Raw genomic sequence first — 27901 nt, 5'->3', positions numbered from 1 at the left:
TAAATTGCAGGATTCAAAAAATCTATTAAAAGTCAATAGCAGTTCTTTTTTCTCTACTCTGAATTAACTAGTAATAGCATCTATACCATCAATTCTAAGAAAATTTTACTTACTGCAAATTAATGCTTGTCTTTTCTTTAGATGTGTAAACTAGTTTTAGCAAGATATCTAGAAGTCTATTCCTCAAAAGTATAAGATTAGCAGATACAAGACCTCCAAACTCTTCTTCAGTTCCTACAATGAAAATATATACATTAAATCGCCTTAGTAGATAAGCCAGTGTAAAATATACAACATAGTCCTAGGAAATCTCACTAAAAAATACATCTTTTAGAAAACATATTCTCCAGGAGTACTTTCCACTGAAGTGGACAAGCAAAAGGGTCCATTCATTTGCTTCTCTTTAGAATACTGAAAATTATTCATTTATATTTGACATTGTCTAAACAAGTAATAAAAGGTTGTAAACTCTTTTTTATATAATATTTAACCACCCCCCCACCAATAGAGTCAAAGTAGTCACATGGATAAAAATAACAATCCAAATCCTTAACTTCCAGTTTCATTTTGAAGGATATAGTTAAATTTACCAGATTTAAAAATGAAAAAAATAGGAAGCACAGAATATTCAATAAATGTAATATATAAAGGAGACTTAGAATTAAATAGCATAAAAGATAAAGGCACACAAACGCACAGAGAAATTGGAAAAGGGAGGAAAACAGAAAGCTTATGGTTCTCAAAGAACAGTGCTGGAAGCACACAGGACTGGGTATCTATGGGCCAGTGGTTGAGGCCAAGGCCTGACTTGATGGGCGAAGTCTTGGTGAGTCACAATCCCCATGCCTTCCTTTGAATGCCTTCCTAGAATTGAAACTCAGGCTAAACTTTGACTTAACTATGGTCATTTGCTTTTACTTGTTTGGGCAAGGGATTCTTTTTATCTTTAAACACTGTCTTTTAAATGGCTAATTTTGTGCCTTAATTATTGGGAAGGGTGCTTCAAGGTTATCAAGAGGAGCTCAGGATTCTCTTCTAAGAGGTAAGACTGGTATTTTATAAATTGTTTTATTAAAACACATACAACCTAAATTGAGATGAAGATTACTTCCTTTCAATTATTTCCTTTTCAATTTTTTTTTAGTAAAATGGCGATCCCCACAGAAACAAAAAGTTCTCCTTAGACTAATATCTAGTTTTCTGTCAGTTTTGCTTCCCGTAATTTTCAAATATAATGTAAAACAGTAAACTCTGAATTTCCAGCTTAACTTCTTCCCCCCAGACTGATGCTTTCTTCCACACTGCACTACTCTTTTATGCTATTTTATTTTGCGCTGATTATTATATTGTTGTTCAGCATTATTATTCAAGTCATTTTCTTTTTTGTAGGTATATCCTGAATGCTGTATAAACAACTTAAAAAACAAAACAAAACCATGGCTTGAATTTTTTAGAACATCATAGTAAATACAGTCTTCAGTCCGTATCAAATAAATAGCAAATATCCTACACTATCAAGACGAGGAATGAACTTCTGACTTATTTCAAATGGCAATGAAGTGATGAGAATACTAGTCTAATAAACTTGGTAATTAACAGATAACTTCTGTTATCTAACTTGGTAGACAACAGAAAACTTAGCAATTTACACATCTCCACTACTGTACTCATCTCAAAGAAAATTTTTTTAAAATATTTATTTATTTGGCAGAGAGAGAGATCACAAGCAGGCAGAGAGGCAGGCAGAGAGAGAGGGGGAAGCAGGCTCCCCAATGAGCAGAAAGCCTGATGCAGAGCTCGATCCTAGGACCCTGAGACCATGACCTGAGCTGAAGGCAAAGGCTTAACCGCTGAGCCACTCAGGCGCCCCTCAAAGAAAATTTTATACTAGTTGTGCTCACTGAATTCAACAGCCAGCAAGAAATATGGAGACTAGAGAAATATTTTTCTCTATGTCTTCTTTATACTTGAAATAAACATTACATATTTCTGAAGATTTTTAAAGCACTTTCGATAATACTTACTTGGCTTATATGAATTAATTCAGAACTAAGAAATAATCCTTGCATCTACCATATGCATTTAAAACAGTGGTTACAACACAGTGGTTAAAAAGCTTATAATGTTGTTTTGGATTACCTGCGTTCAAATGCAGGTAGCATGATCTCAGGTAAATTTATTTTACTTTACCTTTCTAGGTCTTAGTTTCTTCCCTTGTAAAACTAGGATAGCAATAATACCTATCTCACAGGATTTTTACAAGAATATAAGAAGCACTTAAACAGTGCATGTCAGATACTAAGTGCTCAGTAAGTGTTATCCATTTTTATCTTCATGCTATCTGTCCACTGCTAATTTGCTTTACTGAAGAAATACCAACATTGTTACAAATGAGCAGGCTCATGTAAGTGAGTGGTCAGCAGCAGCCTTATGTTCTGCTATAATCTGCAGGAATTCACCAAGGCTCCCAAATCTTAGGTTCTCTTTCGAAAAACATGAGTACAACACTTACTCTTCTTATTCATGAAACACCAGAGAGAGGCTGTGCTCCAGATGGGATAGCTAGCAAGGAGAATACCTCTGTGAGGCACTGACTCAACAGTATTATTTTTCACTTGTCCAGGTGGACAGTGGTCTAAACGAAGTCATTTATATGATACCATTTTGGAATAAAGTAACAGGATAATAATGGAAATAATGCTTGCAAATATAAGATATTGTGAATTTAATTACAAGTCAATCTAAAGGGTTCTTTCAATGCTTTTCAAACAAACCCCCTACCTTAGAACATAAAAAAGGAAAAATATAGAAGAGGGGGGAAAATATGTAGCAAACGAGAAAGGTTGGGGAAAAAAATTCAGTTGAGTCGACTTTTGATTTTGTCTCAGACCTGAGCTCAGTGCCTGGGGACTGAGCCCCATGTCATCAGGCTGCACTCTCGGCCGGGAGCCCACTTGAGAGTCTCTCTTGCCCTCCCACTCTCCTCCATCCCCTGCTCATGGTCTCTCTCTCTCTCTCTCTCTCAAACAAATAAACTTTATAAAAAAAAAAAAAAAGTGGTTGTCATGGGCCCAGTATCCCACAAATTGCGAAACTATTTTTATTTTATACTTACATAAAATGATTCTAGTGAAATGCTTTTTCTCTAAATGACCACTAAATATTTAACAAGAAAATGAAAGTAAGTTATATAATTCATAATAGCAACTGTTTCTGAAGAGATGTATTTTAAAAAATTAATCGATGTTCAAAAATCACACAGAATAGTTTGTTATTTTAAAGGAAACCTGCTATGAATCCTGTAGGATAGAAAAAACGTAATGTTTTCCCATTTTTAATTTTTTTACACAGTGATTTTACAACTACATGTTATGCTATGTTCAACCACACATGTAGTTACATCTGTCACTATATACACTATTATAACCACTAACTATATTCCCTACACTGTACCTTTCATCCCTGTGACTTCTCGATTTTTACTGTTTTAAGAAGCTTTTTGTTTCCAAATTTACATAAAATTAACATCCAGTATTTTATTGGTTTCAGGTGTACAATGATTCAACAATTCCACACATGTTCTCAGTGCTCATGAAGGTAAGTCTACCTTAATCCCCCTTACTTCACCCATCTCTACCCACCTCCAGGAAAGATTTTAGTTTTTTAAGTACTATTAACAACCTATTAAATTAGATAGGTAATTCTGTATTTCTATATACTTTACAGGCTTGACTTATGACAAATGCACATATGAAAGACCATGAAAAGTAATTTAAGAGAAAAGTAATATAATAAAATCACATATAATTCTAAACTGTGCCAGAAAACAGGGCATAGAAATTAGTTTCCAAGTTCCAGACTTGACTTACCAGTATCAAGCTTCTCTTCATTGTTTATTTCCATAACTACAAATTTCTCACAAACTGCAAACGTTGGTAAAGTAGAAGAAATAAACTGGCCAAACCTTTAAATACAAGAAAAAAGTTACGGATTTTAGGTTTCTCTTTCCCCAAAACAAACAAACAAACAAACAAAAATAAAAAGAAACAAAACACAAAGAAATGGAAAAAATACTACTTCCTATTTTAACTAATTTTTTACACACCTTTAGATGAGTGTATTTGTTTTACATCCCCTAGGATCATTGCAATTAATGTTATATGTTACAATCTTTTAAAACATAGGGCAAAATATTTCTTCAAAAATGTGAGTCCTTTAATGTATTTTTAAGAACCAAACAGTATGATCCAAATCAAAATGTCCTAACATTTTTCTGTACGGATCCATTGTAGCCTAGTAATGAAGAACTTAAGTTTTGGCTCTATCTGTTTTTAATCTTATTACCTGAGGCAAGTAGCTTAACCTCTCTGGGTTTTAGTTTCTTAATTGATAAAGTAGATAAAACCAAAAATTCGATAGGTTTCAGTGGTAATTTTAGGAAAGTGATCATTTTATTTCCAGAATAAGATACAAACAAAATTGTCAAATAACAAGAATTTTTAAACTCCAGTTTTAAATCTGTTGCCATGTTACAAAAATATCTTTGGGGTCAGTTAATAAAAACTGATTTACATGCTACACAGATTAGAGATTAGTCTAGTGGGAATATTCTAATCAATAGGAGTGACTTCACCTGGATATCTGGGAAATGACATGAAAAGTGGTCAAACTGAGTTTAACCAATTCTCTACTTGGAAAAAATACTTTGGTTAAGGAGCGTTCTCCTTCCATTTTCAGTTAAAATGGGAATTACTATGTTGATATTAAAATTATTCTACAGACCATCCACAAATATGCCTTCAGCCATTTCTCATTAGCAGCAAAATAATATACAAAAATAAAACATCACCATCTGTTTGGATGATCTAGAATAAATACACAAAAGAGATGGTATGCCCACAATAGGGGTATGTGTATGTGTATGTGTGCACATGCATACTTGGGTACATATACTTCAGAAGTAGCAGGGCTTGGGGAAGATGAACTAAGAATTCCTATACTGAACACTTTTATGTCTAAGGCAAAAATCTTGTTGGGCTCAGTCCTACATATTCTCTTATTCACCAGTAGCAACAACTGGTTTTGCTGTATAAAGACAAGACCCTGAGACATGCATATTTTTGTGCCTTAGAAATAAATATTCTGAATATTAACATTACAGGTATTATACAGGCATAAGAATCAGTTACATTTGTCTCACGCACTTTCATCTCATTGGTACTTTTAGTCAATAAACAGACTGACAACAGTAGTGTTCGCTACCTGAGCAGATCATTGCTGTTGGGAAAACCTTGTAGTAAGAAGCTCAGCACATTACTAATAGCAGCAATGGTAGGTTGGGATAAAGACATATCTCGAAGAGTCAGTAGCAATTTGGGGATTAGCTGGAATTCCCTCATTAATTTGGCATTCTTTGAAGCTTCACTGTAAAAAGAGAAGAGTTTATAAAGGCTGTGCTATCATCTCTTCTATAATTAAACAATTAACTACATTGATATTAACTAATACCTGGACTCAGTGAGCAGTTCAATGAAGTGTTCAAATAAGGAAAGATGAAGTTCATATGGTGCATGGAGCCAAACCTACAATAAAAATAAAGAACAGTGGTATGTTTAGGGTTAAAAGATACCCCAAATGACTATCCAACAAACATAAATATAGCACACAGAACTTATTTCACCTATATTATCACTGGCATCATAAAGAATTCTCAGATCATTAACAATGTCTATTTCTGGGTTTTCATCATTTAAAATTGTTTTTATTCTCTTAAAGAATGAGATTTATCTTCAAGGAAGTTCATATAAAGGACTGAGGAGAAATACAGGTTTTTGATATCTTTAAAATCCTAAAAAACTAAAATGGGTAAAACTTCCAGAACTAACTAAAGCTGCATTCAAATTAAACAAGAATTAGTAACATGGGATTAAATGAACTAAAAGAAAGCTTCGGGGAAGGCAACTCTCCATGGCATTCCAATGTCAGAGTAGTCACACAGGCCAGGGCATTCCACAGGCTTACGCCCTTCTCTGAAACCTTCCCTCAGCCCCAGCAGCCTCTGTGTCACATTTTACCAAGCCAGGTATTATGACTGATTTCATGCTCTACATTAACCCCAACACTATATAATTAACTGAATAGAACATAGGGTGAAGCCCTAAAAAATTGCTTATATATAAGACTTCTGGTTCTTTTTATTAAAAAATATTGTTATGGAAATTACCCTCCTAGAGTAAACAACTGGAAAGGGAAAATGTATAGAAAACTTATTTGGAAATCAAGGACTGAATATCATTACTGAATACTGAACAGAGCATATGAAATAGAATGAATAAAAAATGCTGCTTCTTGAGGACAAAGACTGAGTGACTAGAATCTCATGTGAGTTCCAAAATTGGAATCAATCACTGCAGAAGAGTACACCAAATAATTTTTGTAACATACCAACTATCTTCTGACTAGTTTGCACACCCACCAAAGAGCATGTAGATTTCTTAATACCTGGGGAGTTAGGCAGAGGCCCTAAAAGTGAAATATCTAAGTAGTGGGGCTAAATTTGTGCTAGATTAAAGGTTACTCTAGGTCCACCCTAACAAATCTTAAAAGTGTGCCTCAAAAAGATAACTATAATAACAGAGCAAAGTTCGATACTTTTGTAAAAGAATATGACAAAATCTAGCACTTAACAATGTAAAATTTAGCATACGATCAAAAATTACCAACCCTGCAAAGAAAAAGAAAAATATGATCCATAAGAAGGTAAAAAATCAATTATTATATGCAGTTCAGAAATGACAGAAAATGATAGAATTATGAGGACTTTCAAATCTCTATTAAAAATATGCTCCAGGGGCGCCTGGGTGGCTCAGTGGGTTAAACCTCTGCCTTCAGCCCAGGTCATGATCTCGGGGTCCTGGGAAGGAGCCCTGCATCGGGCTCTCTGCTCAGCAGGGAGGCTGCTTCCTCCTCCCCCTCTGTCTACTTGTGATCTCTCTCTCTGTCAAATAAATAAATAAAATCTTTTTTAAAAAAATGCTCCGGGGGTGCCTGGGTGGCTTAGTCAGTTAGGTGGCAGACCACTGATTTTGGCTCAGGTCATGGTCTCAGGGTCCTGGGATCAAGCCCTATATTAGGCTCCACACTCAGCAGGAAGTCAGCTTGAGGATTCTCTCCTTCTTCCTCTCCCCCAACTTATGCAGTCTAAAAACCAATCAATCAATCTTAAAAAAATGCTCCATATGCTAAATAATACAACCAAAAATATGAACATGAGAAGGAGAAATAGAAAGTAACTGGAGATCCAAAATGAACTTCTACAGAGGAAAAGTAAAATATTTAAAATGAAAATTACATAGGATGGGACTAACAGTAGATTGGACACTGCAGAAAATAAGTCAGTGCATCTGAAGACACAACAGTGGAAACTACTCAAAATCAAGTATGAGAAAAGAACTGAAAATAAACAATAGCACCAGTGACTTGTGGGAAAATACTAAGGAATCTAAGACACATGTAATTGGAGTACAGGAAAGGTTGGGGGAGAGAACCAGGAAGAACAGCTATAGAAATAATGGCTAAAAATTTTCTAATTTGATAAAAATGACAAACTCACAGATCTAGAAAAGTCAACAAATCCCAAGCAGAAGAAACACACTAAAGACAATGGAATGACTGACATCTTTAAGGCATAAAAAGAATTTTTAAAAAGTCAACTAGAATTCTATTCTATGCAAAAATACCCTTGAAAAGAGAAAAAAATAAAGACTTTCTTGGATGGGAGAATTTAAGGCTAACAGACACTATGAAAATGTTACAGAAAGTTCTTCAGATTAGAAGAATAAGATAAGATGGAAATCTGGATCTACATAAAGGAATAAAAACGGCACATTATATATGTGGGTAAGTATCAAAGAATTTTTTAAATTGTCTTTCAAAGATAACTTACTATTTAAGCAAATATAATATAGAAAAGTACTGTAGAGATCATAAACATATAGAAATAAAATGTTGGACAAAAATAGCATGAAGAACAGGATGGGAAAAATTGCAGTGCTATCTTTGCAAGGTTTTTACAATGGGTAAAGTGGTATAATATATTCTGAAGACAGACTGAATTGGTTTTTTTTTTTTTTTTTTTTTTTAAAGATTTTATTTATTTATTTGACAGAGAGAGATCACAGGTAGGCAGAGAGGCTGGTGCAGAGAGAGAGAGAGAGAGGGAAGCAGGCTCCCTGCCGAGCAGAGAGCCCGATGCGGGACTCGATCCCAGGACCCTGAGATCATGACCTGAGCCGAAGGCAGCGGCTTAACCCACTGAGCCACCCAGGCGCCCCAACAGACTGAATTGTTATAGATGTATACTATAAATTCTCAAACAACCAATAAAAAGAAAAAACCTGTAATTCTATTACCATTATCTTATTTATATCTGTGAAATACTATTTTAAAAATAAGGTTGAATTATTTATGGACTATTATGGTTTATAGTAATTAGGGATACTATATAATACCATAAAGTGAGCAAGGTAATTTAAAATGAAGCCAGGGGCGCCTGGGTGGCTCAGGTGGTTAAGCGGCTGCCTTCAGCTCAGGTCATGATCCCAGCATCCTGGGATCGAGTCCCACATCGGGCTCCTTGCTCGGCCGGGAGCCTGCTTCTCCCTCTGCCTCCGCCTGCCATTCTGCCTGCCTGTGCTCACTCGCTCTCTCTCTCTCTCTCTGACAAATAAATAAATAAAATCTTTTTAAAAAAATAAATAAATAAAATAAAATAAAATAAAATGAAGCCAAAATGTGTCCAGCAACTGAATTTCTGATGTTTGCATATTAGATTTTAATCAGATGCTTGAAACTAAAGATCAACCCTGATTTAAACATACCTGTTTCTAGATGAAAACAAAGCCAGGCTTGATTAAGTAGTTCTACTTAGTACTCCCATAATTCTGCATACCTTTAGCTCTGTGCTTTCACAAATTTTTAATGATCTATTTATTTGCTCTTCTTTTTTAACAGATTAAATGCCTTGAGGCAAGGATTCTTTTACTTTCACATCATTAGCACCTAACACAATGCCTGGCTCAAAGACACTTAATAGGTATTTTCTAAAGAATGAGAGGTTTGTATATTACAATTTTTAAAAAAGATTTTATTTATTTATTTGACAGACAAGCAGAGGGAGCAGCAGAGGGAGAGGGAGAAACAGGCTCCCAGTTGAGCAGGAAGCCCAATATGCGGCTCGATCCCAGTACTCTGAAGCGAAGGCAGATGCTTAACCAACTGAGCCACCCAGGCACATTTGTAAATAAAATATTTACAAATATTTACAATATTTATAATATACAAAATTGCAATTTTGAATATCAGATTAAGAAATGAATACTTTATTGTGGAAGTTTAAACTAGAAGTTTTGAATAATATGATTATGCCTTAGAAAGAATGAGGTCAAAAGATCTATGGGTAAGTTGAGGAAAGGGGGAAAGAAGTGATAGTTATCCTAGTTGGTAAGAGAAGATGATTAGGGCTTGGGCTAAGTTGTAAAAGTAGACACCAGAAGGTCAACTACAGGAAAGATGGAAGTACAGTCCAGAGGACTTAATTTCAGAGTGTTTATAAACATCGAAGAAGAAGAAAACTGATTTTTCAATTTCAAGCCTCAGTGACTAGGGAAATGGTGGTGTTATTAACAGAAACAAGAGTTAGAAGGAAGAACTAATTTGGGGAAGAATGTTGAGTTTAGGTGTTGCTGGGACATAAAAACGGAAATGTTGAGCAAGAGATCAGCACTAAGTGTAGAATTCAGATGTCAAGCTAGAGATCACATTTGGGGCTCAACTTTGTAGGAATGAGGCTGTGGGATGGGGTAAGAACCTAAAGGAAAGAGCACAATAAAAAAAGATAAAGAAATAGGACACTTTTATGTAAAAAATAATGAAAATTTCAGAGCCAGAAAATTAAGGGGAAAATAGTGAAAAAGATAGGACCCTGCTAGGAATAGAGTCAGGAGCTGCAAAAAGAGAGGGACACTGGGGTGCCTGGGTGGCTCGATTTTTGAGCGTCTGCCTTTGACTCAGGTCATGATCCCAGGGTCCTGGGATCAAGTCCTACATGGGTTCCTTGCTCAGTGGGGAGCCTGCTTCTTCCGCTCCCTCTCCCCCTTCCCCTGCTCATGCTCTCTCTCAAATAAACAAATAAAATCTTTAAAAAACAAAAAAAAGGTGGGAGATACTGCAGCATTTACTTCTGAGCTGTGGGTACTGAAGACTGAGTATGGGCCATGCTGCTAATACGCTTTCAAATACAGCTTCAGGAAAAGAGAGCACACAGCCTGTTTTTCAGGGATTTAAGATAAGTGATAAGACAGAGCTTACAGTAGTTATAAGGAAGAAGAGTTGTGGCCTAGAGATTACAGCCAGCAAACATTTTGTACTAGACACCAGTGTGGGCAGTAGTGATACAAAGACATGGTCTCTGCACACATGAAGCCTACAGCCCCACATGGAAGATATATACAGATATAAAGCCCTGTGTGTGTGTGTGCTATATATATGCATATGAATACGCACAGTACTGTGAATGGAAAGTTAAAGGGAAAAAAGAGATATGTGAGATTAAGTCGTACCTTATTATTTCCACAAAATAGTTTATTATACAGCTACTATTAATCAAAATTTCAGGTGTAATAGCTCATATTTATGGAGGAAAAACTTGTATTAGAATTATCTGATTAAAATAGGTTTGCCTCTCACAAAGCCAGAGGAAGCAGCAAAGTAGCTTTAGTTAGGTAAATGCCTTACAGCATTTCACTTCTATACTACTTGTAAACTAGACTATCCTTGGAGAGAATAAACGCCCTCATTATCCTATATTTTGTACTTTACTAATGTCATTAATAGGAGCATCGTAAAAGTGCAAATTTAAACACATTCTAGAGATAAAAACTGTTTAATAGTTAACTCTATCAACATACAGAATAAGAAATGGATTCATTGACTGTATATTACCAGTCAGTGTTCATATACATACTTCAAAATCACAAAGTAGATCCTGGAAAGCAGTTGAATTTGGAATAATGGAGGTCTCATGCCCACTATCAACAGTTCCCACCAAAGAAAATGTTAGATGGAGAATGTGGCTGTTAAGGAGGGAACGTTTCTTCTTAAGAAGCATCGCCAGCAACTGAAAAAAAGCAATACCACATGCCCATTGATTAATCATATCTCACACACATACACCACACACAACACACACACCCTGTGCAAAGCAATTCCTGAGACTTCTAAGCTGATTTCTAAATTATTATTATGACAATAAAACATTAGAGAAAATCTGAAAAGCAGGGTAATCCCATCACTCTATCATTAAAATATCTTGTAAATAAACCCTTTTAATTCACATGTATTTAATTTGTTGCCATCACATGCATATACTCTTTTACTTTTTCTCCACATAACATTACAAAGATTTTTCTTTTGCACCATAGTCTTCATAATTATAATTTTAAAAGGTTGAATGATATTCTCTGAAATAGTTACAGAATTATTAGTCATTCTTACAATGTTGGGACATTTAGAGGATTTGTGTATTTTCACGAAATTTGGTAAGCAATGCCGCAATAATCATTTTGAAAGTTTTGCAAAATAAAACACTTAGCAAAATAGTGTCAATAAATCTACAGAAAACAGTATAGTAAATAATTTACTCACTACCAATGAACTACCGGCTATAGTAAAAGAAGGCATTTATACTTCATCTACACTAACAGATTTAAGCTTCCTCCAAGTACTTGTGTTTATCTTCTGACAAATAACTTTCTGGCTAAACCTAGTAGGTTGTGGATATTTTTTTTTAATTTTAATTTTATTTTATTTTATTTATTTTCAACATAACAGTATTCATTATTTTTTTCACCACGCCCAGTGCTCCATGCAATCCGTGCCCTCTATAATACCCACCACCTGGTACCCCAACCTCCCACACCCCCGCCACTTCAAACCCCTTAGATTGTTTTTCAGAGTCCATAGTCTCTCATGATTCACATCCCTTTCCAGTTTCCCCCAACTCCCTTCTCCTCTCTAACTCCCCATGTCCTCCATGCTATTTGTTATGCTCCACAAATACATGAAATCATATAATTGACTCTCTCTGCTTGATTTATTTCACTCAGCATAATCTCTTTCAGTCCCGTCCATGTTGCTACAAAAGTTGGGTATTCGTCCTTTCTGATGGAGGCATAATACTCCATAGTGTATATGGACCACATCTTCCTTATCCATTCGTCTGTTGAAGGGTGTCTTGGTTCTTTCCAAAGTTTGGCAACCGTGGCCATTGCTGCTATAAACATTGGGGTACAGATGGCCCTTCTTTTCACTATATCTGTATCTTTGGGGTAAATACCCAGTAGTGCAATTGTAGGGACATAGGGCAGCTCTATTTTTAATTTCTTGAGGAATCTCCACACTGTTCTTCAAAGAGGCTGCACCAACTTGCATTCCCACCAACAGTGGAAGAGGGTTCCCCTTTCTCCACATCCACTCCAACACATGTTGTTTCCTGTCTTGCTAATTCTGGCCATTCTAGCTGGTGTAAGGTGATATCTCAATGTGGTTTTAATTTGAATCTCCCTGAGGGCTAGTGATGATGAACATTTTTTCATGTGTCTGATAGCCATTTGTATGTCTTCATTGGAGAATTGTCTGTTCATATCTTCTGCCCATTTTTTGATATGATTGTCTGTTTTGTGTGTGTTGAGTTTGAGGAGTTCTTTCTAGATCCTGGATATCAACTTTTTGTCTGTACTGTCATTTGCAAATATTTTCTCCCATTCCGTGGGTTGCCTCTTTGTTTTCTTGACAGTTTCCTTTGCTGTGCAGAAGCTTTTGATTTTGATGAAGTTCCAAAAGTTTATTTTCGCTTTTGTTTCCTTTGCCTTTGGAGACATATCTTGAAAGAAGTTGCTGTGGCTGATATCGAAGAGATTACTGCCTATGTTCTCCTCTAGGATTCTGATGGATTCCTGTCTCATGTTGAGGTCTTTTATCCATTTTGAGTTTATCTTTGTGTACGGTGTCAGAGAATGGTCGAGTTTCATTCTTCTACATATAGCTGTCCAGTTTTCCCAGCAGATTTGATGAGATAGGATAAAAAGTTTGAGCCAAAATAAACAATTCAAAATCTCACTTGAAATATATCACTTTTACTAAAAACTTGTGACCTTTAAAGTTTACTTGGATGAAGTAATCCTTCCAGAGTGAAAAAATATGAGTAATAATTAAAATAAGAAGATTCTTATTTTTTTTCTTTTGAACACAAAGAAAAGCAAAGGTGAAGCTTTACGGTTACAAACCTGGTAGCCCTTGATTCTTTCCATTTCTTTGCTGGCTAGTGGGTTACTCTTGACCACACAAACCAGGGCCTTGACTGCTGCGTACAGCCCTTCCACATCAGAAGCCATGGCCACCAGGCCTAGGATGGCCGCCGCTCCACCAATGTACTGCAAAGTAGTGGCAACAGGCTTAGGAACAAATGTTCTTACTCCTGATTAAAAGACAGTGAAAAATAATTAAATTCCCCATGTTAATAAGAACTGAATAAATCACCTTAAGAAGTATTTAATTTTAAATTCTACTTAAAAAAAAAACACCACCTTAATCCTAAAACAAATATTAAAAACTAAAAGATTCAAGGTAGGATGTGGAAGGCAATAAATGCTAATAGCTACACTCAAGAGATGAGGTGGGGGTAAAGAAGGAGTAGAGAAGGGCTGGGGTTTGAGAGTAAGCTCAAAGGTTTTGACTGTGTAGCTTTGGGCAACATGAAGGAAAAGTGCAGACACCCTGAGAAAGAATGCATTTCTGAGGTGAGTGAGAATGCCTGACTAGGTACTGTTGGGAATAACCCTGAGGAGGGCAACAGCACTCCAACTCTGAACTGGGGGGCAGGGTGTGGATGCCATCCTGGCAAGGACCCAGTATTCCCAAGATAAGCCAAGCAAGGCACATCACTGGCTATTACTCAATTTCCCTAGTTCTATAGCCTATGTAACAGTACACCAGTGATCCCAGAAAAGTATCACCATGTGGAAAGAAAGGATCAGAACTAACTTAGGGTCCACTAAAAAACCTCACATCTATGTTCCTAACCTTGCTTTTTAAAAAAGGTACTGTTTGAAAGTCATCTGCCTACTAACTGAGACTGAGTTTTCGAAAAATAAAATTAATACGCATTTTATATTTTATGTACTTGGCAGTATTCATAATATTTGGCACTATATTATGGCACTTAATTTTGAAAACTACCTTCTAAGGTAATTAGGGCCAGCACTGTTGTTTACAGATAAGAAAGTTGAAGTCCAAGGAGCTCAAATGTCTGGCAAAATGCCACACAGTAACAGAATAGGAGCTAGAACCTAACTCTTTCAACTCTTTACCCACTGCTCTTTTTACTATACCATATGCTGCTATCTTTTTGCAAAAGACATAGAGCAGAGCTCAATCAACACTTGCTGTATTGAATAAAGATAAACAACCATGTGCATTAGCATGAAGAAAACTGTTTAATCAGTGCAATGTGGTTAAAGAAGAAAACTAAAGATAAGATACATGCACACCACTGAGACCAGAAAAACTGCCATTATCTTACTGACAAACATGTAGGATTCTGACCAAAAGAACTCTAACATTTTGTTAACCTAAAAAAGAACCAATACTATGTACCAATTTGTACATTTATATAATAGCTGGTTCTAAATTTTGGATGATGTGACTGGATTATGTCTCAGAATTCTATCTAACAAAAAAAAAAAATCAACTCTTTTTAAGCAGAAGCAGACATCAGGTAAAAGGCTCTGCAGAACGTATACCAGCTTTAACTTTTACTATATTTGGATTCACTATTTATATGCCAAAGCTCTCATTTCCAAATAACAAGATGCACTCCTGGGTACCACCACGGCTGTACCAAGCCATGTAATAACCAACAACACTTCTAACTCTTTACATCTACCCCTAACTGTAGTGTGAAATTTACCTTGAAATTACATGGAAGTATGTAGTCTGCACTCATCAGTGCTGAGAAAAGGGGGAAAGGTTCATGGGATGTTTAAAAAGGTTATGATTTTTAAAGTTGACTGGAATTTGAGATTGTTACATTCATCTCTAAATATTGCAAGAACAGTATGAAATATGAATTTAAACACCTGCCTTCCTGTGGGGAAAGTGAATGCAGATTTGAAGGCAAATAAAGAAGTTTGAAATAGTAAGACGATCTGACTCACCCAAGTATCCAATCAGAGTAGCTCCAACTGTCCGCGCAGGTCCATTTAGATGCCCGGCTGAATTGTGTATCAATTTCACAGGAGTGGCATTCTCATGGGAGGAAATGCCTAACTGAAGAATAGGAAAGGGAAATAAAATGTAACTATAGAAGAATAATCTGAACATTTTGATTAGAAAAGAAATTAAACATGATTAGTAACATATTATTTGTTTCTCTCTGTATCAGAATATTAAAAATGTGGGCATTCATTTTTTAAAAATGCGCAAGCTCTTCCAACGGTCAGAAAGTCACAGAAAGTAAGTTAAGTACAATCTACTGAGATAAAGATGGTGGGAGGGGGGTGGTCTTTGGAAACAATTTCAGAGGTCTTTCTGAATGAAATTCTGTCATGGATTTAAAGTTCTTACCACTAGCTGTCTCATAGTATTTCTGATCAGTGAATATAATATTAGCTTTACTTCATACCCACGTAAATGTCACATAAATTATTCAAGTGTTTACAGATAAAACATGCCTACATAAATGTTACTTTTGCATGTGCACACACACACACGAATGCATAATGTGCTTTTAAAGCAAACACAATCCTAAGAATCTAATTCTATTATTACCTGTAAATTTACCTACAGTTCGTGTTCCTTTAAAGATGGTACGTGTATTTACAGACATATGACTTCATGAGAGATGTCAATCCTTACTGTCCCCAAATCCCTTCCTTCCAGTCCTTGGATTTCCTCCCTTAGGCTTTGCCTTCCCTAATTAGCCAAAACAGCTTGCCAAGCTCACTGGTAACTCCCACCTCACTAGACTCACTGTCGGACCTGAGCCCCAGTCTTTTTTGACCAGAAACATTCACCACAATGAATCACTGACTTCTATCACATCAAACTCTCCTAGTAGTTTTTCCTCCTTTCTTGCTGGCTGCTACTCCTCACTCTTTTCTGCTGTTCTTCATCTCCCCAGCTAGCTCCACAGTACTGGATGCCCCAGGTCTCAGTCTGTAACCTTTCTCTTCCCTACCCATATCTACAGTACGGTGAAAGCAATTAGTCAAGTGGCTTTAAATACCACCTCTGAACATTCATGGTTCACACTCCTACTCCGAACTCCAGATTCGTATTTTCAATGGCTTTGAGATCTCCAATAAGATGTCTAATATGCTTCTCAAATTTTTTCAAAACACAGCTCTCAGAATTTCTCCCCAAACTAAAGTTCCTGAAATTTTCTTCCTGAAAGTTTTCTCCAAATCAGAAAAAAATGACCCAATTTTCCTCAGTGTTAGAGTGAAAAAACCTTGGAGTTATCCTTGATTCCTTTCTTTCCCTCACAATTGACATCTAATCACCAAAATTGATGGCTTGATATTCAAAATATACCTCAAATTTGATCATTTCTCATCACAGCCACTGCTATCACCCCAGTTCTCACCACCACCATCGTTAATATGAATTATTATAAAACCGGTCTCCTTGCTTCTCCCGGTCTGTCCCCCTCCAGTCTATTCAACAGAGATCACAGTCATCCTGGTTAACATTTCATTCATTAGGTCTGGGACCCTATCATGCTTCCCAGCTCACTTAGTTAAAGCTAATGCCTTTACCAGTGCCTATAAATCCTTAACAGTCTAGACCCCATCACCTATTTGAGTTCCTCTCCTCTGCAGCAGGCGTGGACCTTCCTCAGGGCCATAGCACTTATACCACTGGGACAAAACCCCACTGTTCTGGGCCATATCCCATTCCGCATATTCTCCTGGCTTGCTGCCTCACCTCTTTAAATTATTCTCCAATTTCACCTTCATAGTGACCATCCTATTTAACACTGTAAGCTGATCACTTTCTACTTCCTTGCTTTATTTTTCTGCAGAGCACTCTTCAACTTTGAACATGACCTATGATGAGGTATTTCTTTAGATATTAACATTGTCTCTTCCATGGCAACGTAAGTGCCATAAAGGCAGGAATTTTCTCTATATTCACTTCTGAGTCCTAAACAAGATGGTACGTGGCACACAGTAAGTGGTCCAGGAAAAAGTTAAGTTATAGTCTTAAGAAGAGCAATTGTTTTCTTTCATTTTCTGCAGTTCAGTTTCTTAATAGTCAATTAAAAAACAAAAACAAAAACAAAAAATGAATATAAAGTATGCACAGAGAAGGAAATTCTCACTTTTCCAAATTAAACTAAATATCTAATTGTATTTTGGCTTAAGTCCAAAGCCAAATAAAACAAATACATGCAATACAGGAAAGGTACTGTTTTCAATGATTATTCCTACTCCGGTGGTACCTGTAATGACCCTCTGAAACACTGTTCCTGGGGAGAACCCGCCACAGCTTCCCGGGAAATCATTATGCTTACCTGCTTAGCAATGGCTTTGCTGTCCAACTTATTGTACACTTTCCGGATTCTTGCCACCGTTAGGGAAGACACAGAGAGTGCATAGAGGCCAAAGGACACCTTTTCTTCTGGCACTAATGACACAGGAGATGGGACTACGCCTTCAGACTTTGTATCTTTACCTTCAAACGAAGAATGATCCTTTTCAAAATCATCAGTATTTCTTCCTATCCTAACCCAGTTTTTTATTCTATCATTTTTAAATGGGTAAACTAAAAAATCTTTTAAAGTGGACCATGACAGCTAAACTTAAAAACTGTTTTATTTATTTAAATTTTCAGCTCTTCATTTATTTCTTTTCAGAAAATACAGAAGACCACCAAGTCATAGACCTTTACATTCCAAGTTTTATTCTTTTTTAAATTTTTTATTTTTTTATTAACATATGATGTATCATTAGCCCCAGGGGTACAGGTCTGTGAATAGCCAGGCTTACACACTTCACAACACTCACCACAGTCCATATCCTCCCCAATGTCCATAACCCCACCACCCTCTCCCTACCCCCCTGCTCCCAACAACCCTCAGCTTGTTTTGTGAGATTGAGAGTCTCTTATGGTTTGTCTCCCTCCTGATCCCATCTTGTTTCATTATTTCCTTCTCTACCCCGCAAACCCCCCACATTGCCTCTCAAATTCTTCGTATCATCCAAGTTTTATTATTAAAATATGCTTTACAAATAGCATAATGTAAAGGAAATGAGTTTTAACTGTTATCAAAGAAATCACACACTTCTCCCCCTTAGCATCAAAGGAGAAAGAGCATGAACAGGAGTGGAATGCTTGTATGTTTCCTAACAGTAGGTCTCCTCCCCAGTAAGAGCCCCCATTTGTGCTTCTCTATATTCTTCTAAACAACACAGCAGAGTAGTTAAATACAAGTTTTGGAGCTAGATGGCTTACATTTGAAACTCTGCTTTAACACTTAAAAGATAAGTGACCTATATATCTCTGTGCCTCAGTTTCCTCATCTGTAAAATGGGGATGATAAAAACAGTACATAAGTACCAATGTTTTGAGGAGATGAACAAATACATGTGACAGGCTCAGAACAGCTCTGCCCTTCATGTGTATTAACTTACTGCACATACTGAGTGCTTGTAGCTATTATTAGATGCTGTCTAAATCAAGAACATGAGTGAAAGAGGGGCTCCTGAGTGGCACAGTTGCCTAAGCATCTGCCTTCAGCTCAGGAAATGATTTCAGAGTCCTGGGATCGAGCCCCACACTGGGCTCCCTGCTCATTGGTGAGTCTGCTTCTCCCTCTCCCTTTCCCACTGCTTGTATATGCTTTCTCTCAAATAAATAAATAAAATATTGAAAAAAAAAAAAGAACACAAGTGAAAGACAAATTACTTAGCCACAGGATTATCATCATTTACAATATACTTGTCCTAACTCTTCTGAGAACTTTAGGAGAATGAGAACAGAAGGATGGAGAACATCACTTGGAAAGAGTACTACTACATCAGCTCCATTGACTCTAAATCTCTTCTGGGAGAAAGGATAACAAGAAGTAGACTCTTGGAGTAAAGGGATGAAGAAAATCAGGAAAACTAATGTTAACTCATTTAAACTGAAAAATGTATGTGTGTGTGTGTGTTGTCTGGATACATCTTTCCTCTAACCAGAATATATCTTTTCTTTTAAACATTAAAAAAAAAAATTTTTTTTTTAATTTGATAGAGAGAGAGAGAGAGAGAGAAAGCACAAGTAGGAGAAACAGCAGGCAGAGGAAGAGGAAGAAGCAGGCTCCCCACTGATCAGGGAGCCTGATGCAGGACTTGATCCCAGGACCCTGAGATCATGACCTGTGCCGAAGGCAGAGGCCTAACGACTGAACCACCCAGGCACCCCCCCAGAGTAGATATGCTTTAAGATGCTTATATAATAAGAGAAATTACAGGAAGAGAAGAAGGCTGTGGTTAGACTCCTAGAGAGCATACATATCTTGGAGCCAATCAGAGAAACTAGAAAATTAGTGACTGGGCATGAAGACAAAACTCAGGAAAGTACAGCATAATCAGTGAAGGAGAGTTATCTGGAGTAGGAGTGAGTGGTCAACAGTATCACACTGAAAAAGAGTGAAGGAAAAGGCTCTTTTTCTACGATGGACATAATGTACAACCCCACCCACACCCTGTCTACAAACCCATATTACACATGTACATGCACTTATTCATGGATCTACATGGCAGAAGCTAAGTTTTATACATTAAGTTACTCACATGGCATACATACGGCCTGAAAGCTTCCAACATAATTTGGTCCTAGTTCATAAATGGTAGTAACATTTGAAGGAGGTAAAACTTCTTCCAGAAAATGCGTGGGTCCCAGGCGCCAAACCAAGGAAGCAATTTGACGCTGGGCAGGTGGAGTGCCAATGTATGCATAGACTGTGCTGACCACAGGTGGGTTAGCAGAACCTGAGCCACCAGGAGTACTATGAACATAATGCAGCTGCAGAAGAAATGATGGCAAATGTATGAGATAGAACCCCAAATACCCCGCTTTCACCAGGAAATTAATCACCTTTTGTGTATAGTTTCAGCATGCTAATGTCATGCAACTTTACAAATGTACAAACGCAGCTGGGCTGAGAGATACATGAGGGCAGGCCAAGATTCTGGAACATGATGTAGAAGATGGAAATTTGTTATTATCCAACTCTCTGATAATGCAAGAAAGAGAACAATCAGACAGAGGGATACTGTTACTGTCTGGTTGTTTTGCCTATCAAATTAATGATGCTTCCATGAAATTTGAGAGTTGATATAAAACAGAGTGTTCTAAACTATGGAATTCAAGTAGTCTTGAAATTAGCTACGAAACCTTCAATATGAGTCTGTCAAACAAAATTATATTCATGAGAAGTGTTTTATAATGGGCCAAGTGCTGTAAAAGTTATAAAATTTAACAGTCTATTATGTAATTTATACACCCATGATCTCAATGTCAATTACATTCTCAGATTTGAAATTACATTAGTGCTTACTGACAAGGTGCAAAACTACTATTCAATTCATTCACATAAACATATGATTAGAGTATAAGAGATAACAAAATTTCTTGTGGTAGAGGTTGCTTCTATCACTTGGTGGTATGAAGGACGGTTTGTCATACCACTGTCCTGGCCTCAGATTACATCTACCAGTCCACACATCACAGAACAGTTGCTGGTGAGTAACTCACACACCAATGGTGTGAGCGTGCAGAACATCACGTGGCCTGAAGGTGGTTTCAGGGGACCTCTAACTCCTCACAGGCACGGTGATGACGACCATGTAAATGTACCTGTAATAAATCTACCTCTCAATTCTAGACTAGAAGCTGAGGACATTTTTATTTTAAATAATATTAGAAATAACAAAAGAACAACCTACTAGAGAATCCACAGCCCATTTCAAATGCAATCATGTGTACAAAACAAACAATGACTGTTCCCTCAGAGTACATTTTAGGGTTTATCTTACTGAAAAACGATGTCACAATAAAATATCATCAACGAAAGAAATACATTCAAGGAAGCTGCCGACTTTACTGTTCTTTAAACTTTAATTCACACAAGAGGATAAACTTTGCTTTTGTTGCTTCTTTTAAGAGATAATCACTATAAAAATGGATACTGTCTTTTAGAGAGCTAAAACATTTTAACAGCTACCTAGCTGAGTTCTGTCGGAAGTAACCAGCGGCAGTCATCCTGATAGAAAAAAAACCCCTTCTGATTCTTTACTGGTTATTTCAACTCTCTTGCCTCTCTTCTGAATACCATATATCTGTATGTAGAATAATATTTATACACTCATTCATTCAGCAAAGATAATGGAACACCTACTATTATCATCAGGGACTAATCTTGGTGATCTGAAAACAAATTTGGATGAATAAAAACGATTCCAGCTCCAAAGGGATGCAGAGTCTACTGGAATGCATGACAACAAAGAAGCGAAAACACTGTGCTCATAGGTTACTTAGGGATCCTTCACTTGATCTTAGCCAAAAGGCCGAGAAGCGATTACTTAGGGATCCTTCAACTGGTTTTCTGTTGGGAAAAATCACTTGGAAACCTGGCTCAGGCACTGACATACTCAGTACCTTCTTTAGTACTCTGTAACCCCTTCTTTCTCTTCTTCGCTAATCAAGTGATATGAACTAGCCAGCCACATGACTCTTAAACATATTGTTCAAATAGGTAATAAAGGTCAATCTGTAATCTACCCCTGCAAACACACATACCCCTCCCTCAACTCTCTTGTAAAGCAGGTTAAGACCGACAAGCACGAGTATGCTTACCTTCACGGTGTTAACAAGCTGTCCGTCAATGTAGAGGGCTGCGGTACTATTTTTCAGCATGCCTTTGCTCATCACCAAAACCAGATGATGCCACTGCCCCTCAACTATAAGTTCTCCACATCGAAAGCGGGCACAGCACGGGAGAATCTCATAAAAAGAAGATTCTTCACTAAAATCATCAACTAAAATAAAGAGTGGAAAGAAAAAACTCAACATTTTTATTCTAACAATAATGATGATATAAATGAAAATGCCCTTTACATTCAATAACTTTATCTGTAGCAAGAAGGGAAACCTGGAATGTATGTTGCTTTCTTCTGGTCAATATATAGTTATAATCGAATAAAGTTACAATAGTTGATGAACTACAAAATAAAGTTACAAAAGACAAGAAAAAGAGACTATTTGATTATTATCAGTCATGATCTGTTATGAAAGGTCTTTTGAAACTCTCATTTGCCATGAATTTGATTATAGCATTGGTTAAAAATTTAAAATTTTATTCTTGCTGTATGCCTACACAATGACACAAAGAAGCAACTCTCTGTTCTCAGGTTGCGGCTGACTGCCCTGACCCTTGCCTGATGACCCCGGTAGTAAGGGGGTGATTTATGGAGTGGAAAGGTTTGTTATATTAGTTTCAGGCGTACACTAGAGTGAGGTTCAACAGTTCTGTACATGCCTCAGTGCTCATTGTGATAAGGGTACTCTTAGTCCCCTTCACCAATGTCAGCCATGCCCCCACCAACCTCCTCTCTGGTGACCATCAGTTTGTTCTCTACAGGTAAGGGTCTGCTTCTCGGTTTGTCTCTCTCTCTTTTCCCCCTTTGTTTCTTTTGTTTAGTTTCATAAGTTCCACATATGTACAGAATCATACGGTATTTGTCTTTCTCTGGATGACTCATTTCACTTAGCATGATACCCTCTAGTTCTAACCATGTTGTTGCAAATGACAAGATTTCATTCTTTTCTACTGGAAACAGTCCATTGTATATACATATACACCACTTCTTTACCTATTCATCTACTGATGAAAACCCGGGTTGCTTCCATTTCTGGGCTATTGTAAACAATGCTGCAATAAACACAAGGGTCCACGTATCTTTCTGAATTAACATTTCTGTGTTCTTTTCATTAATAACTCAGTAGCGGAATTACTGGATCACATGGTAATTTTATTTTTAAGTTTTTTGAGGAAACTTTATACTGTTTTCCACAGTGGCTACACGGAAAGATATTTTTTTGAGTCAAGTTTCCTGCTTCACCGGACAACTCGGATTATTTCCTAACATTCTGCAATCACTTCCTGACTCTCATCTGGCTTCTCTCTGCTACCCAGTATGTTGCCACATCATGCTAGGAAATAATGGATCAAGATTAACTCAATCTTAATGTTAAGCTAATTAAAAATTAACATTTATAACACTCAAGAAGGGACGGAACAACAGTGTATATACCCAGCTGTTAAAAATTCATTCCTCCGAAACCAGGGAGGAGTCAAGATGGCGGAAAAGTAGCAGGCTGAGACTACTTCAGCTAGCCGGAGATCAGCTAGATAGCTTATCTAAAGATTGCAAACACCGGAAAATCCATCCGCAGATCGAAGAGAAGAAGAACAGCAATTCTAGAAACAGAAAAACAACCACTTTCTGAAAGGTAGGACCGGCGGAGAAGTGAAACCAGAGCGATGGGAAGATAGACCCAGGGGGAAGGGGCCGGCTCCCGGCAAGCGGCGGAGCAACCGCGCACAAAATCAGGACTTTTAAAAGTCTGTTCCGTTGAGGGACATCGCTCCAGAGGCTAAACCGGGGCGAAGCCCACGCGGGGTCAACGTGGCCTCAGATCCCGCAGGGTCACAGAAGGATCGGGGTGTCTGAGTGTCGCAGAGCTTGCGGGTATTGGAACGGGAAAGCCGGCTACAGAGACAGAACCCACCGTAAGCTCACGGCTCGGTGTTACCTTGAACCGGTCACAGGCTCGGTGAGCTCGGAGCGCGGCCGGAGGTCAGGCAGACAGGAGTAACTGGCGCTGTTCTCTGAGGGCGCACTAAGGAGTGGCCCTGGGCTCTCGGCTCCTCCCAGCCGGAGACCAGGAAGCCGCCATTTGTATTCCCGTCCTCCGGAACTCTACGGAAAGCGCTCAGGGAACAAAAGCTCCTGAAAGCAAACCCAAGTGAATTACTCACCCCGACCCCTGCTAAGGGCAGTGCAATTCCGCCTGGGGCAAAGACACTTAAGAATCACCTCAACAGGCCCCTCCCCCAGAAGATCAATAAGAAATCCAGCCGAGACCAAGTTTACCTACCAAGGAGTGCGGTTTCAATACCAAGGAGAGCAGCAGAATTCCAGAGGAGGAGAAAGCAAAGCACGGAACTCATGGCTTTTTCCCTGTGATTTTTTTAGTCCTGCAGTTAATTTAATTTTTTTCTTTTTCATTTTTTGTTTTTTTTCTCGCCTTCTGGTAAATTTTTTTTTTAACTTTTACCTTTTTCTTTTTTAACATTTTTTAACTAGTTTATCTAATATATATATTTTTTCTTTTTTATGTTTTTCTTATTGTTTTCTTTTTTAATTCTTTTCTTTTCTTTTTTCTTTCTTTCTTCCTTTTTGAACCTCTTTTTATCCCCTCCCCCCCCCCTCACGATTTGGGATCTCTTTTAATTTGGTTAAAGCATATTTTCCTGGGGTTGTTGCCACCCTTTTAGTATTTTCCTTGCTCCTTCATATACTCTTATCTGGACAAAATGACAAGACGGAAAAATTCAACACAAAAAAAAGAACAAGAGGCAGTACCGAAGGCTAGGGACCTAATCAATACAGACATTGGTAATATGTCAGATCCAGAGTTCAGAATGACAATTCTCAAGGTTCTAGCCGGGCTCGAAAAAGGCATGAAAGATATTAGAGAAACCCTCTCGAGAGATATAAAAGCCCTTTCTGGAGAAATAAAAGAACTAAAATCTAACCAAGTTGAAATCAAAAAAGCTATTAATGAGGTGTAATCAAAAATGGAGGCTGTCACTTCTAGGATAAATGAGGCAGAAGAAAGAATTAGTGATATAGAAGACCAAATGACAGAGAATAAAGAAGCTGAGCAAAAGAGAGACAAACAGCTACTGGACCACGAGGGGAGAATTCGAGAGATAAGTGGCACCGTAAAACGAAACAACATTAGAATAATTGAGATTCCAGAAGAAGAAGAAAGAGAGAGGGGAGCAGAAGGTATATTGGAAGAGAATTATTGGGGAGAATTTCCCCAATATGGCAAAGGGAACGAGCATCAAAATTCAGGAGGTTCAGAGAACGCCCCTCAGAATCAATAAGAATAGGCCCACACCCCGTCACCTAATAGTAAAATTTACAAGTCTCAGTGACAAAGAGAAAATCCTGAAAGCAGCCCAGGAAAAGAAGTCTATAACATACAATGGTAAAAATATTAGACTGGCAGCTGACTTATCCACAGAGACCTGGCAGGCCAGAAAGAGCTGGCATGATATTTTCAGAGTGCTAAACGAGAAAAACATGCAGCCAAGAATACTATATCCAGCTAGGCTATCATTGAAAATAGAAAAAGAGATTAAAAGCTTCCAGGACAAACAAAAACTGAAAGAATTTGTAAACACCAAACCAGCTCTACAGGAAATATTGAAAGGGGTCCTCTAAGCAAAGAGAGAGCCTACAAGTGGTAGATCAGAAAGGAACAGAGACCATATACAGTAACAGTCACCTTACAGACAATACAATGGCACTAAATTCATATCTCTCAATAGTTACCCTGAATGTTAATGGGCTAATGCCCCTGTCAAAAGACACAGGGTATCTGAATGGATAAAAAAAACAAAACCCATCTATATGTTGCCTCCAAGAAACTCATTTTAAGCCCGAAGACACCTCCAGATTTAAAGTGACGGGGTGGAAAAGAATTTACCATGCTAATGGACATCAGAAGAAAGCAGGAGTGGCAATCCTTATATCAGATCAATTAGATTTTAAGCCAAAGACTATAATAAGAGATGAGGAAGGACACTATATCATACTCAAAGGGTCTGTCCAACAAGAAGATTTAACAATTTTAAATATCTATGCCCCCAACGTGGGAGCAGCCAACTCTATAAACCAATTAATAACAAAATCAAAGAAACACATAAACAATAATACAGTAATAGTAGGGGACTTTAACACTCCCCTCACTGAAATGGACAGATCATCCAAGCAAAAGATCAGCAAGGAAATAAAGGCCTTAAACGACACACTGGACCAGATGGACATCACAGATATATTCAGAACATTTCATCCCAAAGCAACAGAATACACATTCTTCTCTAGTGCACATGGAACATTCTCCAGAATAGATCACATCCTTGGTCCTAAATCAGGACTCAACTGGTATCAAAAGATTGGGATCATTCCCTGCATATTTTCAGACCACAATGCTCTAAAGCTAGAACTCAACCACAAAAGGAAGTTTGAAAAGAACCCAAATACATGGAGACTAAATAGCATCCTTCTAAAGAATGAATGGGTCAACCGGGAAATTAAAGAAGAACTGAAAAAAATCATGGAAAGAAATGATAATGAAAATACAACGGTTCAAAATCTGTGGGACACAACAAAGGCAGTCCTGAGAGGAAAATATATAGTGGTACAAGCCTTTCTCAAGAAACAAGAAAGGTCTCAGGTACACAACCTAACCCTACACCTAAAGGAGCTGGAGAAAGAACAAGAAAGAAACCCTAAGCCCAGCAGGAGAAGAGAAATCATAAAGATCAGAGCAGAAATCAATGAAATAGAAACCAAAAAAACAATAGAACAAATCAATGAAACTAGGAGCTGGTTCTTTGAAAGAATTAATAAAATTGATAAACCCCTGGCCAGACTTATCAAAAAGAAAAGAGAAAGGACCCAAATAAATAAAATCATGCATGAAAGAGGAGAGATCACAACGAACACCAAAGAAATACAAACTATTATAAGAACATACTATGAGCAACTCTACGGCAATAAATTTGACAATCTGGAAGAAATGGATGCATTCCTAGAATCATATAAACTACCACAACTGAACCAGGAAGAAATAGAAAGCCTGAACAGACCCATAACCAGTAAGGAGATTGAAACAGTCATTAAAAATCTCCAAACAAACAAAAGCCCAGGGCCAGACGGCTTCCCGGGGGAATTCTACCAAACATTTAAAGAAGAACTAATTCCTATTCTCCTGAAACTGTTCCAAAAAATAGAAATGGAAGGAAAGCTTCCAAACTCATTTTATGAGGCCAGCATCACCTTGATCCCCAAACCAGAGAAGGATCCCATCAAAAAAGAGAGCTACAGACGAATATCCTTGATGAACACAGATGCAAAAATACTCAACAAAATACTAGCCAATAGGATTCAACAGTACATTAAAAGGATTATACACCACGACCAAGTGCGATTTATTCCAGGGCTGCAAGGTTGGTTCAACATCCGCAAATCAGTCCATGTGATACAACACATCAATAAAAGAAAGAACAAGAACCATATGATACTCTCAATAGATGCTGAAAGAGCATTTGACAAAGTACAGCATCCCTTCCTGATCAAAACTCTTCAAAGAGGGATAGAGGGCACATACCTCAATATCATCAAAGCCATCTATGAAAAACCCACCGCAAATATCATTCTCAATGGAGAAAAACAGAAAGCTTTTCCGCTAAGGTCAGGAACACGGCAGGGATGTCCATTATCACCACTGCTATTCAACATACTACTAGAGGTCCTAGCCTCAGCAATCAGACAACAAAAGGAAATTAAAGGCATCCAAATCGGCAAAGAAGAAGTCAAATTATCACTCTTCACAGATGATATGATACTATATGTGGAAAACCCAAAAGACTCCACTCCAAAACTGCTAGAACTTATACAGGAATTCAGTAAAGTTTCAGGATATAAAATTAATG

General features: G+C 37.5%; 1 protein-coding gene across 9 annotated transcripts in view; it reads right to left on the bottom strand.

Annotated features, from left to right (window-relative positions):
* Nucleotides 1–27901, bottom strand: part of WDFY3 (WD repeat and FYVE domain containing 3) — a 274260-nt gene that overhangs the window by 80663 nt on the left and 165696 nt on the right. For all 9 annotated transcript variants that reach the window (XM_082726684.1, XM_082726677.1, XM_082726676.1 and 6 more), the window contains 10 exons: nt 21964–22145; nt 19899–20130; nt 17633–17793; nt 15273–15384; nt 13344–13534; nt 11024–11176; nt 5509–5582; nt 5263–5424; nt 3870–3964; nt 114–234 (listed from right to left, as the gene is read on the bottom strand). In XM_082726684.1, the coding sequence (XP_082582810.1) occupies nt 114–234; nt 3870–3964; nt 5263–5424; nt 5509–5582; nt 11024–11176; nt 13344–13534; nt 15273–15384; nt 17633–17793; nt 19899–20130; nt 21964–22145 (1483 nt within the window). The remainder of the gene's footprint in view (nt 1–113; nt 235–3869; nt 3965–5262; nt 5425–5508; nt 5583–11023; nt 11177–13343; nt 13535–15272; nt 15385–17632; nt 17794–19898; nt 20131–21963; nt 22146–27901) is intronic.

The sequence above is a fragment of the Mustela nivalis genome (assembly GCF_964662115.1).
Source record: "Mustela nivalis genome assembly, chromosome: 4".
In the NCBI taxonomy this organism is placed as follows: Eukaryota; Metazoa; Chordata; class Mammalia; order Carnivora; family Mustelidae; genus Mustela; species Mustela nivalis.
Note: the sequence above shows the minus strand (reverse complement) of the source record. Positions and strands in the feature narration are given on the sequence as shown.